The following is a 19,498-nucleotide window of genomic DNA, read 5'->3' on the forward strand; positions in this document are numbered from 1 at the left end:
TAGTTTTGATCTATAGGTCAGTCAGTGATAAAAATGACGATTTTTAGACGTTAATATCTAAATAACCGGTTGAGATGCGTTTATGTAATTTGGAATACATATGTATCTCCCAAGTCTTAATATATGAGCCAATTTTGACACGTTTATGTTAAATAGTTTTTGAGTTATGAGGAGGTCAAAAGTGGCTCCAAATGGTTCGTGTAATATTACACACGGTGCTGCTCGCCAGTTCTGTTACTTGAACTTGGCTGACACGCTACCACGTGTCTAGATATTATTTAATACAACAGGCTAGGAGCTTTATTTAGAGGGGCCTTGTCTCGTCTAAATAAAGCCCACCCGCTCATCATGTATGAATTCTGCCGTCAAACAGAAAAACTTATTATTGTTGTGATCCGATTTGAGAAATGAGTGTACCAGTACTTAGTTCCCAGGTCTGGAGGCGCATTGATGATATTATGAGAAATGATTAATATAGTTCGATTTTGCATTTTATTTTATTTTCTTATTTAATAAAAGACGCCTTATTACATATCGTAAAGATAGAAGTTTGTTTGGCTGAATGCGCCCATCAAGAGGTACCGATTGAAGAAGGTTAAATTACTGTAAGTAAGTCTAAGTATAGGTAATCGCTACTAGTATTCAATATAAATTAATTTTAATAAAAGATTTAACCATTTCGCAACATTTACACTCCCCTTACAAGTTTACCGATGAGTATCCTTACTTTATATAGTAGTATTACCTTTTAACACAAAGTGTAGTCGGTCAAATTTTAAAACAACAATAAAACTGCTCTCAAAATGCGTTCCATTAAACGCAGCTCGGCAAAAGTTACTTCAATCGTTTCCACGTTCAAAGTAAGCAACGGAGTTTAAAATGTTGCGACCTCTGTTTCGAGAACAAACGTCACGAAGAGCATCCCAGGTGCGAAGTTGGCAGCAGCGGCACTTCTATTTTTCATCTTGTTTAATCCAGCTAGTGACACTCGGATTCTCATCTCCGGAGTTTCGGTGATTAAAGTTTGGAAACCTATGTTCCGTACGTTAGTCCGCCCGCATTGACGTGCCTCTAATTACACTTTTGAACATATTTCCTTCCTCCCGTTTGAGAATCGAGTTAGATTTCACACACGTGAATAAAGTTATGTTTTGCGCTCTGCCGTCGCTAAAACTTTTGATAACTTAAAAATGTAATAATTTGCTTAAATTTAATTTGCTTTTAAAGTATTTGAAAAATTTATTCACCGAATTGAGTTTATAAAATTAGAATAACTAATTGGCCTGTTTTAAGCTTCTATACGTGTTCTGTGTCCGGCTTGCTGGAATTAGCTCCAAAAGTTTTGCTCAAAAGAAGAGGAGACTAACCTAACCGAAGCCCAGCAGTGGGACAACTACAGGCTATTACTTTAATAATTTACATAAACATAATTAAAAAAATGGTATCCAGGTGTCTTTACATAAAGTAATTTATTATATAAGACATACCCATCCTTTGTCTCGATCACAATTAGGCCACATCACCATTTGCGTCGAGATTTCGGGAATCAAGGACATAATAATAGTGAGTGAGTCTGTCAACGAGGAGATGACGTTGGAATCCTCTTAAGTAATGTATGATTACATTTTCTTTATGAGACAATGCAATTACACATTCCCATTTGTGTGATTAAAGCCACAGAGTGCTACGTCACTAAAATATCAACATGGTTTCTTTTACGACCGCCAGCCGTCATTCGCTCCGGCATACAAAGGCATATTGAATAATATGAGAGAGTAAAAGCAAACAGTGTTATCAGGTGGAAAATTTTCTCTTTATTCGTTAATGGGAGCCATTCTCGAGGAGCCAGAGGGGAAGTCCCCCGCGGCCACCGTGATCATCCGCGAGATTGTGCTTCGATGGAACTCGTCCCGCAAATAATGGACACTCTTGATTGAATCACTCGCACGCCTTTCACGCCAGATTGATTCAACGATCGAGATTCGGATAATTCGAAACGGTTCAGATCGTAATCAAAACATGCGTAGAACTGTTTCGCGCACGAAATTAAAAAATATCACACGTCGCTCCTTCGTTTTGTAATTCAGAGGGTGACTAGAAATAAATAAATGAGTTACTCTTCACTTGGAAATGTTTTCAAATATATTCGAAGAGTGTGTATTCTCAAGTACACACACTTCGTGCAGTACAATGCAATCCAAAACGATATAAAAAGTAAGTAAGGTGAATTATGACACATTCTTATTGATCAATTGCTTTGTATCAATATTTCCAGTCAAAAAATACTTACTCGAGTGTGATTTTACAAGCACTTTTAAACCGTCAGCTTACAGAATCATATTAAACGTACTATATTATATTATAATCATATATTATAATCATATAAATCGCTACCACCGGTTTGGAATTTAGATTCTGCCGAGAAGGACCGACAAAGAACCGGGTAGTCATTCACCACACACAATAAATTATACGAAAGTGGCTAAATATTTCGGGACAAGGTAACTACGTCACCGTCTTTACCAGTTTTCAGACGCATAGAATTTCGTTACAGATAACCCTACAATTTTTTAGTAGCCTACTTCAGAATTTTCTCCTTCGAGATCTGCAGCCGCATAAGCTAGCCACTGGCAACGAGTCAGTTAATAAAAATAATACAATGTTGAATAGGAGGTCACGAAGAAAAATCGCAATAGCCAGGGCTAATGTTTAAATATAATCAAAACATGTGAGTAGTCGAGGGCTCAAAGCACGTGTCACGAATAAACGAACATACAAAGACACAAAGGGCTGCCTACAATCAGAGCACGCTACAACGGGCCGGACCTTTTTTAACAAGCGCTCTCCAAAATAAACATTCAAAGAACAATTAATATCGTAACCTTGAAAATTTTAGACGGACGCTCTTTAATTATGTAACCAGACGTCACTCCCACGATTCACTGGCACTTAAGCATATATAACTACTTAATAAAACTTTAAAACGATGAAATTTGCGCAAGAATTTCTCATGAAAAGTTGGTGAGCACTAAGAAAGATTTTTCAAAATTCATCTCCTTGGGGCGTTAAATGGGAAATGAATGTTTATACAGGAGATCGCCTTTTATCAATGTATGAAATATGGAAATTGATTTGGATTATAGTTATGAGTAAAATGAAGTCAGTATAGGTTTTCGAAAATTCACTACCTTAAGAGGACGAAATCGAGGATCAACACTTTGTATAGAAGTTCGCCTTTCCTTAATGTTTGAATTATGACAATCGATCTTTAGGCTTCTGTTTATAAAGAAGAGACAGACGATTCAGCTCTTTTGCAAATCCATCCCAAAATTGCGCTTAATATGGAAAGGAATGTGAAATTTGAGACATTTTTGAAATTCCAAATATGGATATTGGTCTTTTTAACGTACTGCTATTTTATTTTATAAACTAACTGTATCCAGTTATTTTTTACAGTCTGTATTTAGTTTTCATCTATGAATTTAACCGAACTACTTATTTAAAAAAAAAGTTTCGTGTCAATCGGTATCAATCAATTTGTATTTATTGTAACAATCTGGGAGGGCGACCGCGTACCGAAGTTTTTACATTATTATGATAAAATATGAGAACTGCGTTCCTCCTACCATCTAACGATAAAGTAACACGCCATTACAAAAATTCAATCCATAATATTGAGTCTAAAGTATCTTATATTACATTGAGACGTTTGTAACAAGTAAATTAATATTGATACATCGCCGTGTCCTCAAACACACTAAATGGATGCTTATAATATTAAAACGTTTGAATCACCCAGACAAGACGATTCGGCTGACTAAGCTCCACAAACAAGCGTAATATAATTTCAAATTAAATTCTCTACGCACGATACGTGTTTTTGCCGACGAATATTTCTGTCGAATAAATTATAAGCTTGTAATTTTACGCGCATTAACCTTGCCCCAGGCGTCTCCTCGCGAGGACGTCCGGGATGGGCTGTTACGAGATGTGAATTATTGCTAGCGCTCGCTCAGGACGAATATGGGCAATTTTTCAAACAAATCACGGTTCCTGTTTTAATAAAAATCATGATATTGTTATATTATTATGTTAATGATTACGGAAACAATTACTGTGTATCGGTGGTTTATGTATCAAGTCATAACACAAAAATTCCGTTAGACAACAGTGTATTTTTTTTAATTTAGTTTACGATGGCAGTCGTCCGTAATATATTCTACCTATATACTAGTCGTCACCTTTGCCTACGGACCTTAACATTATATGAAATACTAGCTGGTGCCCGCGACTCCGTTCGCGTGATTTTAAGCTTCAAAAGTGGAAATATTATATGGTTGACATATCATATCATAAGATTCTCAATCTTTGAGTCTGTTGTGGCGTTGTAGTTCCCTGTATGTATTTGTCTAACTGCATAATGTATATTACACGATATTACACATAGTGCCGTCGGGGATTAAAGCACAGATTTTTTTTCAGTTGCGAACACGCGACAGAGCCACATAAAGCTAGCCGTGTGCACTGGACTATCTTAAAAGTAAACGAATTTATTTTTGGAATGAGAAGTAACCGGGACATAAATTCAAATTCATCTCTGCCGCACCCGTTTATACTTGATGATGTAACACCACTGGAACTCTTTAAAAAGGTTTAAGCCTCATCAGCCCTGGTTCCATAACAACTCGATTTTAATAAAACAATACTTCAGTATAAACCAACTTCAGTGAAAACCGCATCCAAATCGGTTAAGCCGATTCCGAGATTAGCGGTAACAAATGAATAGATAAACAGTCAAAAATTCTAAATATCATATTAATGTGATCTATTGCGTTAATAGCTACCCCCTGTAATATTTTTTTTAAGAGAGGGTATATAAGTTTAACCTGTCTGTGTATCTGTCTGTGGTATCGCAGCTCCCAAACGGATGAACCGATTTTTGTTTAGTTTTTTTGTGTAATAGATAATTTTATCCCGAGTGTTCTTAGCCATGTTTCATGAAAATCTGTTCAGCCGTTTTAAAATCATCAGCTCTTTAATAGTGGATGAGGGGATCTGACTACCTTCCATATGTCCTATCGATTCGAAATTTGGTTCCATGTTACTTCAATGATAATGAAAGTGTATGGTAAGGTAACCATGACCTTATCAGCCCTTGGATGATCATCAGCTCTGTAATAGTTGATGAGGGGATCTGACTAACTATAATTATGTCTTATTCATTCGAAATTTGGTACCGTATTACTTCCATGACCTTGAAAGAACATGGTAAGGTAACCATTTATTATACGTACAGATAAGGCACTTCTTAAATTTCATGTAATAAGTAATAAAACAAACATTCAACTCTATTACACTGGCTCACTAACCATTCAACGGGAACAGCATACAGCAAGATAAAGTCGGAACGTATACACCGTTAATATAATTTTGTATTTCGATTGAGGAACCTTTTATCAAATTGTACGCGGCTTTTAAAATGTCTCTTTTAATTTAAGTGAAACAAGAATCTTCGGGCGACCGGTTTTTGTTTGCGTTCGCCGACTTCATTAGCAGAAATAAAATGTAGCTCCTTGCGCCCAATCCGTACGTTTGTATTGTACCTTCAGATTACGAGTGAGAATTAAGGATCCGACAATCCTAAGCTAATTCATGTTTCATTATATTAAAAATAAACGTTGAACAGATGGCTGTTTTTCCAATGTAAAAATATATTAAAATATATTGCACCGAATAGATAAATTGAAATACTACTGAGTTTCATGTACATTAATTTGTTCTCTCGCTCGGCGATGAAGGTAAATATCGTGAGGACACCGTCATGAGTCGGATGGAATTTTGCCACATGACTAAGTCCACTAAGGCGCATTAGACCGATTTTTGGATCTTGTTGTACAAAAATTCCTATCGAAAAGCAACATTTAGTATTTTATTTGATATAAAACACGAGAAGTCTTTAAATAGTTTTGGAGAAACTACAGACTGTTACTTTTTAATTTTATATAACTAACTTATTGTTATTAATTTTTTAGAAAAAAATGGACTTTTTGTGATTCTAATTATGATTAATCTGTCAAAGTCGCATACCGCAACGCGCCCGGCCCACCGTAGCACCAGGCAGCAGCCTGTAGTGAACTTGCCTGAATCTCGAGCTCACTTATCTCTTCTAATAATAATTAGAGATCCTTTTGTTAGAAACGAGAAATAATCATTCCTTTAGAGCTGCGAGTCTTTGTCCGTGGAAGGGGCGCGCAACACCGCTCGTAATGGAAGACCCTTTTGTGCAAATAATCATATTCTGTTAAACGTCCTTCCACGCTTGCAAGTTTGTTCAATGGCATTCTTTAGAAACGCTTCCGTGTTTATAGTATAGTTTTATTGCAAGACGCAGGCGGCTGCGGCGATAGCGCATTCCACTAAACTCGAGCTGGCCAGTTCGAGTCTCCCAGCCTTAGGATTTATGATTATGAAGCGCTCAACTAGCCACCTGTATTTACTTAAATAAGTTGTAGGTGGCGAGAGAGATTAATTACGGCAATTTACTTTGCTAATTTATTAGTATAATAAAGGCTACACTGTAATACAGCTGTTCCAACAAAAATATATTTATATCTTGCAACTTTAATTGTATTAATATCATAATATCTTGATGTTAATGTTACCGATAGATTACAATTATGAATAATAAATGACTGTACTTGCACTTTATTTATATTACGAGCGGCGATAACTCATTAAGTGCTTATAAATTTCGGTTTAAAATTACTTCGAGCCAAAATGGACTTTGAAAATAGAGTTATTGGTTGTTGATAGGTACTTTATATTCTTATCACTGGCAACATATTTGCTAATAGTTCATTTTATAAAGGCAATAAGTGCTACCTTCACTGTGCCAGATATATACATTATAAACTAACTTGTGTACATTGACAATATATTTTAATAGCGTCTTTATAATTTCTAGGACCGACCACTGGCACACAACGCGACGGCGCGCGTCTTCCACAGCAACCAGAGCTTAGTGCTGCAGAAGGTGACACGGCACAGTAGCGGCCGCTACGCCTGCTCAGCTCTCAACGCAGAAGGCGAGACCGTCTCCAACGAGCTACATTTTCGCGTCAAATGTAAGATATCAAACTATAACTATCTATTTATATCTTATTAAATGTTTAATCTTGAGTAAAAAACAAAAATGCAGATACAGTACATATAAGTCCGTATTATTAATGAGCAAAAACATGAACAACAGTTAATATAAGTTAACATAAGTGTGCACACAAGAAATCGTAAAGCGCAGAGCATCAAACGGTGAATGTATTATCCCATATAATTCCCATGAATACTGCAAACAATAGCGAATCCTTCTTCTAACGGAGTATCCAACAGCACGCTTATAATAAAATTACAAAAACAATTGAATAGTTATTATTAAAGTCTATAATAATGAACTAGGATCATGTCGTAACACTCTGACGTGGATGACGATCAAAACCTCTGTTGAAGTCACCACCAGTCCAGTGATTCTAGAAATTCTTGACCGGTAGTAGAATCAGTAACAAACTTAGTAGACACCCTTAGGCAGGGATGAAATTAATGAACGCTTGTATAAAATGCAGCTTACAAAAGCAACAGATCTTAATAAAGTCATAAAGCAGCCAAATTACAACACACGCATAACTCCCTATTATATAAAGTTCGTATAATATTTTATATGTTAATAAAACATTTTATGAGTTGCGCTAATGTATTTTCATCCAAATTTTCCGCTCATCCCACACCGTACCCGTACATCACGAATATAATGATTTACAACTGAGCTCGGAAATTCAGAATAACGGCCCGCGGCGCTCGGACGGCGTTCTTATTTGCTTGATGCACTCATATCCTGAATGCTAAAATACTTCTCAGAACTTTTATGTTTCGAAATTTAAATCGCGTTTTGACTTTACCGTTTGGGATAAGTGGACTCCTTTGAATGGAAAACTCACAACAGTTGGGTGTTTCTGGCCCTAAACTCGTTGAAAACAATCAGTCGTAGGCGGGAAATTATCCTGTGAACCGCTCCGTGGAATTAATGAACGGTGGGAGACCATCAGCCACACAAATTAAGAAGTAACAATTGCCAACCCGGAGCGGCACGCGCCTGCTTCTTGTGTTTCGGTCGTTTCGTCTAAACGGATAAGCTAATTTTAATTGCTCGGATCCTTGGATTCGACGAAAGTTGTTTTGCCCATTATAAGTTTTGACATAAATTAACACAAATTGTGCTAAAATTAAAATCCTAAATATAATATTTTTTTATAAACGATATTCCAAAATAAATGGCGTTATGGATTTAAATTCATAGAAGTCAGGTGGAAGATTTTCAAAAGAAATTAAAAATGTCACAAAGAGCTAGTTTACGCTTCTCGGTATAATTTCACGGTTAGGGCTGCGATGGATTAATTAGAAAGTAATTTGCTGACAAAAAACATAACCCGCATACCACTGAGCAACAGCCGTTACCCTTAATCTCGTCTTCCTTTACAATCTTACCTGAGTGTTATTGTCGGTTAATTTAATTTTTTTCTATAACGAAATCTTCGCAAAGGAATTCTAAACAATAGTCTATTACGGAGCTCGGCTGTGGATTCGGCGGAGGTGATTAAGCGCTCGGCCTTACTGAAGTATAAATAAGGGACATAAATCGTGAAGCGTTTTCTTGGCCAGCGCTAGACAGCACAGGTGAGCGTGTGTTTGGCGCACCATCGTGCTTACAAAAATCGTACTCAGGACAGGAAGGGAAATTGGCAAACAGGCCACTTATTGTAATCGGTTCGTCCGCACAAATAAATTGGCGCGGTGAGACACGAGTATACTACTCCTCAACACAGTCCGTGTCACTCTGAGCACAATAATGATGGAATAACTGCTGTTATATTATTTACTCACAAAAGCCTACACTGTCTCATCAGTATCAAACTCAGTGAAACTGAAATAGTTATACTTTCATTAAACTATTATTTCTTATTAAAATGTTAGCTAATTCAAATTGTCACTTTAGACAAACCATAATTATAACGAATTTGATTTCTGACTTACTGTAGTAAAATTCGGCGCCTAGTAAAGGTGCGTACACATTAACACCGCCCTGCATTGCGGCCGTTTCATTATTAATCGGGCCGAGCCGCAGCGACATAATTGCTCCTTGCCCTAATTCGTAACTCGTGACGCTTCTCCCAACACTCCTCTATATACGAGACAAGGTCATCAGGAATAGTAATCTATTATTAATTACAATTAATTTACAATAATGACAGTACTACTTTTAATTCTCCCTATCCTTCACCTAAAGCTAAGATGGAGTTAGTGGATTGAACACGTGGATCTTAACCGAAGGTAGTGGGTTAAAATCAGGCCCAGCGTCACACATTTTACAACGTATTTTAAACTAATATCTAAGAGAAACCAGCATGTATTAAATGGAATGCTGCCATGTAATATGTATCCACTTAGAGGAGAAGTTTTTGCTCAGCAATGGATCACTTACAGGCTCTCACTCTAGTCTTGATACTTATAATTACTAATTTAGCCTTCGTTATTTTCATCGGCCTATTGTGCATGCCGTTGGCCGACCTTGAACCCCATAAAATAATTTATGCTTATCCTGGGTGTTTGATAGACGGGTAATAAAATCACAGTTACAACATCGGAATCACTGAAATCTGAAACTGATATCCAAATTATTGCTTTGAAATCTTGAATTAGATATTTATATACGTAATTATATCAACAAGGAAAAGAAGCACATGCGACATAATGTGACGAATGACTTGCGACTCACTTGAAACACTTAAATCGTAAGCGATGACGTAACGTGACGAGAAGAACAAGAAGTCCTTAATGATCCGGTCAAGGAACGAAACAACGCAAGGTCGCATGCTCGACGCTCGTCGGTCGGTCGCCGTCGGGGACGGGCACCTAATGCACTGCTCTGATACCGCTTGCATGTCGCCTTCCATTTAATACCGGGTCGTCTCGCACCCCACTTATGCACACTCGACGAAAAAAAATCCGAGCGAAAAAAGTCCCTGAAACTAACGCGCCAGTTACTAGAATCGCTTACACAGATTATTACTTTAATATTCGTGGCGATCGGCCCAAGTTCGGTTCCAATTTACTTGATAGTTTCGCTATCGCTGGCCCACCTCAATCGCGGCGAGTCTCCGTTTCAATCTGCGGAAGCGGTGGCTATTACAGATATTGTTAAATTGAGATCCGAATACGATAATGTAGCCTCATTTTCTCTGGAGGAATCAAATGACAATTGACACGTAGCTAGACGTTATAACGAACTTTGCTCATGAGGGACACGTTGCCTTTTTATTAGAGGGAAGGACGTTCAGATAAGGAAAAACAATCATTTATAAAATACCTTGCTGCTCTCAAAACTAAAAAATCTATTTAAGCTAATACAAAACAACAGTATGCAGCCTGTGCAGAGCTTGAGCATGTCATTGTTGTATGCGTATACAGACCTCCTAGCGGGTTATATGAAGCATTTGAGAAAATATTGGAAAGTGCATTATTGAAATTATCTGGATCAAGTAAATATATTTTTATTTGTGGTGACTTTAACATAAACTTATTAGAAAACTATAGCACAAGTATTAGATTCAGATCATTATTATATTCATATAACCTCATTAACTTATTCTTAGAGCCAACTAGAATCACTGAATCCACTGCAACATGTATTGACAACATATTTACCAACTGTGTACCTAATCATAAATGTATTATAAATATGTTAAGTTCTGATCATTGTGGACAGTTGGCTTCATTTAATTCGCAAATAAAAAATAATGCTAAGGATTTAAAACAGACATTTGTTCCAATCAATTTGTATCGAATTGAGAAGTTCAGAAGTAATATCATGGCAAAGCTCTCATATTTACAATTAAATGATAATTCTAACGAGCTTTATAACAATTTTTTTAAATTAATTAAAACAGAATTTAATGCCACATTTACTTCCAAGACAGTCTATTCTAGGAATTTTCTTAAATTTAATGATTGGGCGACTGTCGGAATTCACAAGAGTAGGCAGAGGTTGTATGAACTTTATAGTGAAAGATCATACAACCGGTCTTTTTCATTTATCAGTTATGTTAGTGCCTACTCTAAACTATTCAAACGTGTATGTCATACAGCTAAATCATTACATATAAAAAAAAAAATTATTGACGCACCTGATAAAATTAAAATGACATGGAAAATTATTAATTGTGAAACTGGAAGAGTCAAAAATAACATCTCCGACTTTAGCTTATCTATTGACAACAATTTATTTTCCTCAGATCGGGATGTTGCAACTGTTTTTGAAAAATTTTTTGCTGACATTCCATTTTCGACTACTAACTCATTAAATTCCTCTCCTACCGTTGCTGAATCATTATTAAAAAACCACGTGGAAAAATGTAATATTAGCTTTAAATTTAATACAGTAAGTGTAAGTGATGTAATAAGTTCCTTCAGATCACTAGATATTAAGAAAACGGCCGATCTGTGGGGGATCTCTGTCAAGGTAGTCAATTCAATAATTGATGTAATCGCACCCTACCTTGTCACTATATTTAATAAATGTGTCCTTAGTGGCGTGTTTCCTGACCTCATGAAACATAGTAGAGTATTACCAATATTTAAGTCAGGTAGTACATCAGACCCCAACAACTATAGGCCCATCTCTGTACTACCAACTCTTAGCAAGATCTTTGAAAAGTTATTACTAAATCAAATGCTAGTACATTTTAACAATAACAAGTTGCTACACAAGAAACAATTTGGATTTACAAGGGGTCGCTCGACAACTGACGCTGGTGTTGAGCTCGTTAAAAATATTTACAGGGCCTGGGAGGAGTCACAGGATGCCTTAGGGATATTTTGTGATTTATCTAAGGCCTTTGATTGCGTGCAACACGAAACTTTGGTCAGGAAGCTACGTCATTATGGAATTAGGGACACTGCACTCAGTCTTCTGATTTCGTATCTGAGCAATCGGATTCAGAGGGTTGATGTAAATGGAAAGAGATCTCCCGGGTCTCCAGTTACTGTGGGGGTCCCTCAAGGATCAATTCTTGGACCATTCCTCTTCCTTGTTTATATAAATGACCTGCCACATCTCCTAGGTGATAAACTCGAGATAGTATTGTTTGCTGATGATACTTCTTTAATTTTTAAAATAAAAAGACGTCTTTCAATATATGACGATGTGAACAATACTCTCTCTGAAATAGTAAATTGGTTTAGTGTTAATAATTTAATGTTAAATAGTAAAAAGACTAAATGTATTAAATTCACTACTCCCAATGTAAGATGTGTCAAAACGAGTGTATGCTTAAACGGGGAAGCATTAGATGTTTTAGAATCAACAGAGTTCCTTGGTATGACAATAGACTCTAAGCTCCAATGGGGCCCCCATATAAATAAGTTGGCGAATAGACTCAGCTCTGCAGCCTATGCGGTAAAAAAAATTAGACTTTTGACTGATGTGGATACGGCTCGCCTTGTGTACTTCAGTTATTTCCACAGTATAATGTCGTATGGCATCCTACTCTGGGGTAATGCAGCTGACATTAATACTATTTTTGTACTGCAGAAGAGGGCTATTCGTGCAATTTATAACCTGGGCCCAAAAGATTCGTTAAGAGATAAATTTAAAGAAATTAAAATAATGACTGTCGCTTCTCAATTTGTTTTTGATAATGTTATGTATGTACGCAAAAACATAAACGATTTTCCCAGAAATTGTGACGTACATTCTATTAACACTAGGAACAAGAATAAACTTGTTACTCCAAGTACCCGATTACACAGGGTTAGTAACTCTTTTTTGGGGCAATGTATACGTTTTTACAACAGGATCCCAGAAAACGTTCAAAATTATTCAATTATAAAATTCAAAAGAATCGTTAAAGAGCGTTTGTGTGCTAAAGGATATTACAACACTAATGACTTTTTAGTTGACTGCACACCTTGGGAATGAAATGATCGCCTCCAGGCTGTTTCAAATAACTAAAATATAATAATTATTGTACATGCAAAGAGAAAAAAAAAAAAAAAAATATCCCGCTGAGTTTCTTTCGCCGGTTCTTCTCAGGTCCGAGGTGCTAAATTCCGAACCGGTGGTAGATTTTTGACAATCAATAAGCAAGTGTAAACACTTCTATATTGAATAAAGATTTTTGATTTGATTTGATTTGAGTATTTTTATCATTATTTAGTTCTTTCTTGATATTACTTTGCAGCCTATATCGGAATGAATGTATGGAACGATATTAATACAATATACAAGGATAAAGTTTTTTGCAGTTTCTGGAGGAAGGGTATGTTTTCAATATATTCCTTGTTTTTCAGATGCACCATCTTGTCGCAGTGGTGGCGTGTCTGTGGTGGGCGCAGCACGCGGCGAGTCGGTGGTCATCGTATGCGAAGTGGACGCAGATCCTCCCGCGGCAGTCTTCAAATGGAAGTTTAACAACTCAGGCGAAACGCTCGACGTCGCAGCAGACAGATACACGTCTAATGGCAGTGCTTCCAGTCTTAAGTAGGTTTAAGTTTTATTAAAAAATAAAATGAAGGTGAAATTTTCTTTGCCTAGTTATATGTTAAATCATTCTGAGATGTAAAAAGTCAGTTAAAATCCGATTCCATGAAAAGCCTGCTCATGCAAATCCTTTGCAATTGAACAAGTTTGTCGAAATGAAAAGTTTAATCAGCGTGAATGTTTGTTATTCACTGATTCAGAATTGAATTTCAAGCTTGTCAATTACACAATCAAAAAGGAAAAATGACCATCGACGAATAAATGAGGCTAATTTACGTTCAAACTTTGATTTGTGTTGACGTTTTTTGCATGCTATATTCCTTCTAAATTGTTCCCATTAAACAGGATATTGTAAATTCAACTAAAACTTAAAATCTGTGTGTATAAGTCTCAGTGAATTAATTTCCTTCTGTAAAGATATACGCCAGTGGCGGACTTGGACTACGGTACGCTGTCGTGTGCAGCATCTAACGAAGTCGGCTCCCAGCTAACACCCTGCGTCTTTCAAATGGTCGCTGCCGGTACGCTGTCCTTTTATAATTATTTAATTAGTTTGCAACTATTTATTAATTAATATTTGTTTATATCATATAGGTAGGAAAACTGGCAAATAGGCTCCTGATGGCACCTCTACGCATAGACTAGTACTGTGAGGGAAATCAATCATTCCTTACATTACTAATAAGCCGTCAAGCTTGTGCCAACCACTAGCTCACTCACTCTTCAAACCGGTACCTATGCACAAGCGTTGCATTCGTCATAATTTATGCATATTTCATAGACAAAATGCTCCTAAAAACATACGGAACCATTCTATTTACATATATAAATAGTGGTGACGGTGTAAAGTTCGGAGGCGTCAGTAGTAGTATATAACTGCCAAATACCGATTTTCGTACTGAAGTGTGCTATGCGAACTGAAGAAGAACATCGTATTTTTATAAAAAGATGTAAGCTGAGATAAGGAGTCGGGCCACAATGTGATAAATTTTTACGACTTAAGATATTTATTATGATCCGAAAACTCTCGATATTGCCTCTCCTTCCCTCATATACGCTTCTACAACGCCACATCTCGTGTTTCCATATAACTAGTATAATAGCTAATATTTTATTCTATGTTTTTCTGTAGGAAAACCACATGCGCCAAGAAATTGCACGTTATGGAATCAAACATCAGATTCAGTGGAAGTTTCATGCGTGGCGGGGTTCGACGGTGGCCTGCCGCAGCACTTTCTACTCGAAGTTTACTCTGGAGATGACAACAAGCCCAGGTAAGAGATTATTCCATCTGGAGTGAACTAAACTATTTAACCCAAACTCACGCAAATAAGGGTGATGCGAAGGTTAACCCTTTCACAGTTCGGAGTCACCCACGTGTTCCAAATTTATGACACGCGATTTCGAAAAAAAACTTTAACTACAGAGTCATTTCACATAATAAGTCCACGCTTTTTATCTCGAATATAATCTTTTAGGTATCGATTATATGAGCCTTCCATTTTTTAATTAACCGAGCTAAAACGAACTGTGGAATTTTAATGTAGAAACGAAGTATGATCTGGCATCTTTTTAAAACCATTTTTTTGAGCTTGTTTCTACTATTTATAATATACATAAATGATCATAAGTGACGTTTAATCTTCCGGGGAGAGCCGATGACGTCATTTTAATTACGTCATCTTACCCACAAACTGGGCTAATGAAGAGCTCCTCTTCGTCTAATACCACTCGGGTTCCCCGCTCGCAATAAAAAGCAACATTTTACTAATAAGCGGCGCCGTGTGGAGCTCGCGGGAGAGCGGCGCTAGGGTGGGGCCGGGTGTTTAGGGGTGGCATTGTTTTTAATATTGCAGAGGCAATCTGCTCACGCAGCCTGCTCTCTGGCGTGCTCGGACTGCGTGACGCGCTCCGATGTGAAGAGTCGTGATCTTATGGGCCATGTACTCCATAGCTACACACAAACTATAATAATGATTAAGGTTGTTTCTTTGAAAGTAATTTGAATAATATATTGTGCCCACCTTCAATTGTTAGGGAATACCTTTCTTTACGGTAACTTTTTATTAACATAAGAATTATTTACATTAAGTCCTTAAATATATGCAAATATGAATTAAAATTGTTATTGTACAAATCTTGATCACGCGGAATGGTGGCAAGAATGCTTTCTTTCTTTTGGATTATATTTTGGCTATAATTTAATTTCCAACATCCGTTAAACAGCTCGAGTAATTCTTCAAAGAACGTGTTCTTCGAAATAATCATTTCTCGTCGTTGTAACGTCTCATATTTACCCCTGGCAGGTATTAATGTATTTTTTATGTAATGCTTGCATGTGATGTAATATTTCATAATTAGTTACACGAGTACGAGCTCGTTAAAGTCGGAAGTGCGCTCATTATACATTAACTACAGCCGGTAACGCGATTATCGCGATACGCACTCGTCAGGCGGACGTCGCCTCTTCTACGGCGTGATATTGTTTATTATTACTTTACAAAACCGCTAATCATTACAGAAAATTGTTTCTTATGAGCTTCCTTGAGGGTTTAAATTGTTGAAAATTAAACATATATTCTATATTCTCAATATAGGCACCAGTAATCATATCTCTTCTTTCTCTATAAATACTGACACTGCTAGAAATATGCGTTACGATGTAAGTACATCGTCATCGCCAAGACAACAACATTATCCAAGATAAAAAGGTTAATGTCTACGATCTAAGATATATTCCTGCAAAAAAATGAAACTCTCAAAATTAGTAATGATAATTACCAAACCCAACACCAAGGCGGTGGTTAAAATGCAATTCTTGCCGCTCTATACAAAGATAATACAAGAGCCTCCTCGGAGGTAATAATGTGAAAAAGGGTTTCGTCTAATTCAGGATATAATACGAGCCGCGACAATAGGAGGGAGGCGGACAATGGCCGCTAACGAGGATTTAGATCCGAGCCAGCCTTATCTTTCTCTTGTAAAAATTCAGCTATAAATTTCCCGGGTCAAGTAGGCCCTGCCCTTGTCTGCTTGGTACATTTATAATCCGCTTCCAACTGGTTTGTTGTAAAGAAAAGCTTAAAGATTTACCGTTAATTGATATGCTACTTAGCGGCTGTCGAGATAATAATAAGGTATAAAAAATATTCATTAATCGAACCACATCGACCTAAAATTATCATGCAGATAAAATCAGTATAAAAATATCATGTTCTGTTCGAATCGAAAATCTCGTGATGTAATCTGGGCAAGCAGTTTGTTGATTGTTCAGGTCGTGCTCTGCCGTTACCTTACTCATAAATTCACACATTAGACGAAGCGGTATTTTTATGTAATAAAACTAATAAATTACATTTGTAATCTAAACAGCATTTAAATTGGCTCTTTGGGATCTTCGATTACCATTAAGAGACTTCGAAAAATCGTATACAGTTTATTACATAATGGAGCGTACGTGAACGGCGCGCGCCGGATATACATATTACATTTTATTATTGTATTTCGAAAAATGCTGATATAATGTTGGAGTGAACCTTCGTTTGCATTATATACATAATATTTACATAAAGGGAACAATTGTTTCGTTTCATTCTTTAGTAAAATTATTTTATTGTGTTAAATATAACGAATGTGTAAGTTAACCTCTACTTTCAAACACAAAATAAACACTATCATAGATTTTACAAATTATATATCTGAACTACGCTATACCAGAATAGACTAGACTATGACATCATATAAATACGAAAAAAAAACCTTTCTTATGCAGAATATGATAAAATATAAAGTAAGTCGAAATATATATTGGGTTTATCAGAGTTTCCCAACAATTTTTGCCAAATTATTGTGCTTGAGGAAATATTAGCAAATCGTGTTTCTATATGAAACTTCCCGGCCTAATAACGAGCTCTAAGAAATTGGGTTTTATCTACTAAAATAATAATGCAGTGAAATTGCTCATTGAGCATTTTATGCGTTCATAACGTTTTGGAACAATAAACTCATCATGTATTGAAGACCGGATTTATGCTTGTTGAATAACCGAGTAGTGCGTTTAACGTCGCATCGGGCAGTCAGAGATGAAATATGCACTTGGGTTTATGGATACACTTATGTGCTGTGTATTATGTCTTGTGTAGTTTTTCGTGAATAGCAACTAAATGACGGACCGAATGGATTTAAGGGGCAGGGTAGACTGACGACCTGAAGACGATCGCTTTTTGTAGTTTTTAATTTTAAAAGGAATCCGTGTCGCTTCACCACATGTCTAAATATCTTCAAACGACTTTTGATACAAAGCGTAACATTCAAGAAACCTTTGATGAGCTTTACAAATCACAACCCAACGTACACTCCTGGGAGATAACTTAAAATATTAATGTAATTTTCGTATACGTGATTAAAAGTTTAACATTGGTTAAAATACACAAACTCCACACGTTTACGTAATAAAACGCGTATTTATCGCGTTTCAACATTGTAAATTTGTTTTTCCTAAGTAACAAACGTCGTATGTGTGGCTCGTGCGGTACATTAGCGAGGCGCCGTCTCCGGGGAGCCGGCGACCACTCTCCCTATCCAAATGTTTCCCAACGACCTCTAGAATTACCCTAATTCTTGGTAATAAACAAAACTTCACCATGTAATTTGCGCCACCGACATACCGCCCGCCAATGAAAGAAGTCATGAATGTTACTCAGTACGTACACATAGTGGTAATAATAATAGTAATAAAGATGTACTTAGGGTGGAGTTAACATTGTTTAGAGAAACAATAGTTTAGGACTCGTTATGGAGCCATGAATTAAAGTTTAATAAGTTTCTATTTTGAGTGTGTTTATTGGCTCTACTTCACGTCCCATGTTATTGAATGCCCTTTTGGATGAAGGTCTTTACCGCACTACATTAGCAGAGCGTGTTCGCGTTGTGTTATCGCGTTGTTTGACCAAGTATTTGGCGTATTCGAAAATATAATAAACACGTGAAACGAACACTCGAGTAAATCAAATATGGAGATATGTATACACATCCAAAAAATACTGAATGCAAAAGCATTGTAACTGATCATAATATACACCATCCATACAATACCATCAATTAATAAAGATGATTCCAACAATGGGAACTGCTTATACGATAACTTAAGAGAAACAGAAGTAGTTATCGTGTATTTGTTTTATGTATCTTTAAATTATTCATAGATAATAATTAAACTCTTCTCTGGAATAATCATAAACAGGTTTTGAATTTGCTTACGGGTTGGATTACAATAAAATTCATTTTGTTAGTATCACCGAGAAACGAAAATGGTAGTTTCTATGAAAATAAATTATCTTTGTATATATTTTTTTATGTTAAGCTAATTCGCTTTACCTCATAAATATTTATTGGAATACCATTTCGCCCAACGCTTGCGACACATGGGGCCCACCAAAACCAAGGGGCGAATATGTCTGTCGTCCTTGAAATGACCTTGCTGAAAACACAGTTGCGTTTATATTTTTGGATATAAAAACGATTATTCAAATAATAATATATCCCTTGTATGCTCTTATTCTGTAAAATTAATCATTTATATATAAACCCGTTGTATGTAAATTTGATGTATGTATAATAAAATGAGAAAAAGGATTACGATTGATCGTATGGCGAATGAAATTTTGATATTTAACGCAACTGCAAGAGTTTGACACTGTTTTGTTTGTAATATTATTCTAAATAGTATGAATGTCTAGGGTGAACCTGACGTCAGAGGACCCGATATGGACGGTGCGCGGACTGGAGTGGGAGGTGCGCTTCCGACTGGTCGCGGTCGCCGTCAACAGTAAGGGTCGCTCGTCGGCCGCCAGACTCGACGATCTGCTCTTCCCTGATCCTGAAAAAAGAACAGGTACGGTTATTATTTTCTAA

At 36.5% G+C, this 19,498-nt stretch overlaps 1 protein-coding gene across 1 annotated transcript in view; it reads left to right on the forward strand.

Annotated features, from left to right (window-relative positions):
- Side-ii (sidestep II) overlaps positions 1 to 19,498 on the forward strand; it is a 394,183-nt gene that overhangs the window by 338,228 nt on the left and 36,457 nt on the right. Inside the window, exons 10-14 of the mRNA XM_026633535.2 lie at positions 6,965 to 7,124; positions 13,396 to 13,585; positions 14,003 to 14,106; positions 14,718 to 14,859; positions 19,324 to 19,478. Of these exons, the coding sequence (XP_026489320.1) occupies positions 6,965 to 7,124; positions 13,396 to 13,585; positions 14,003 to 14,106; positions 14,718 to 14,859; positions 19,324 to 19,478 (751 nt within the window). The remainder of the gene's footprint in view (positions 1 to 6,964; positions 7,125 to 13,395; positions 13,586 to 14,002; positions 14,107 to 14,717; positions 14,860 to 19,323; positions 19,479 to 19,498) is intronic.

This window comes from Vanessa tameamea, chromosome 4, assembly GCF_037043105.1.
Source record: "Vanessa tameamea isolate UH-Manoa-2023 chromosome 4, ilVanTame1 primary haplotype, whole genome shotgun sequence".
NCBI lineage: Eukaryota > Metazoa > Arthropoda > Insecta > Lepidoptera > Nymphalidae > Vanessa > Vanessa tameamea.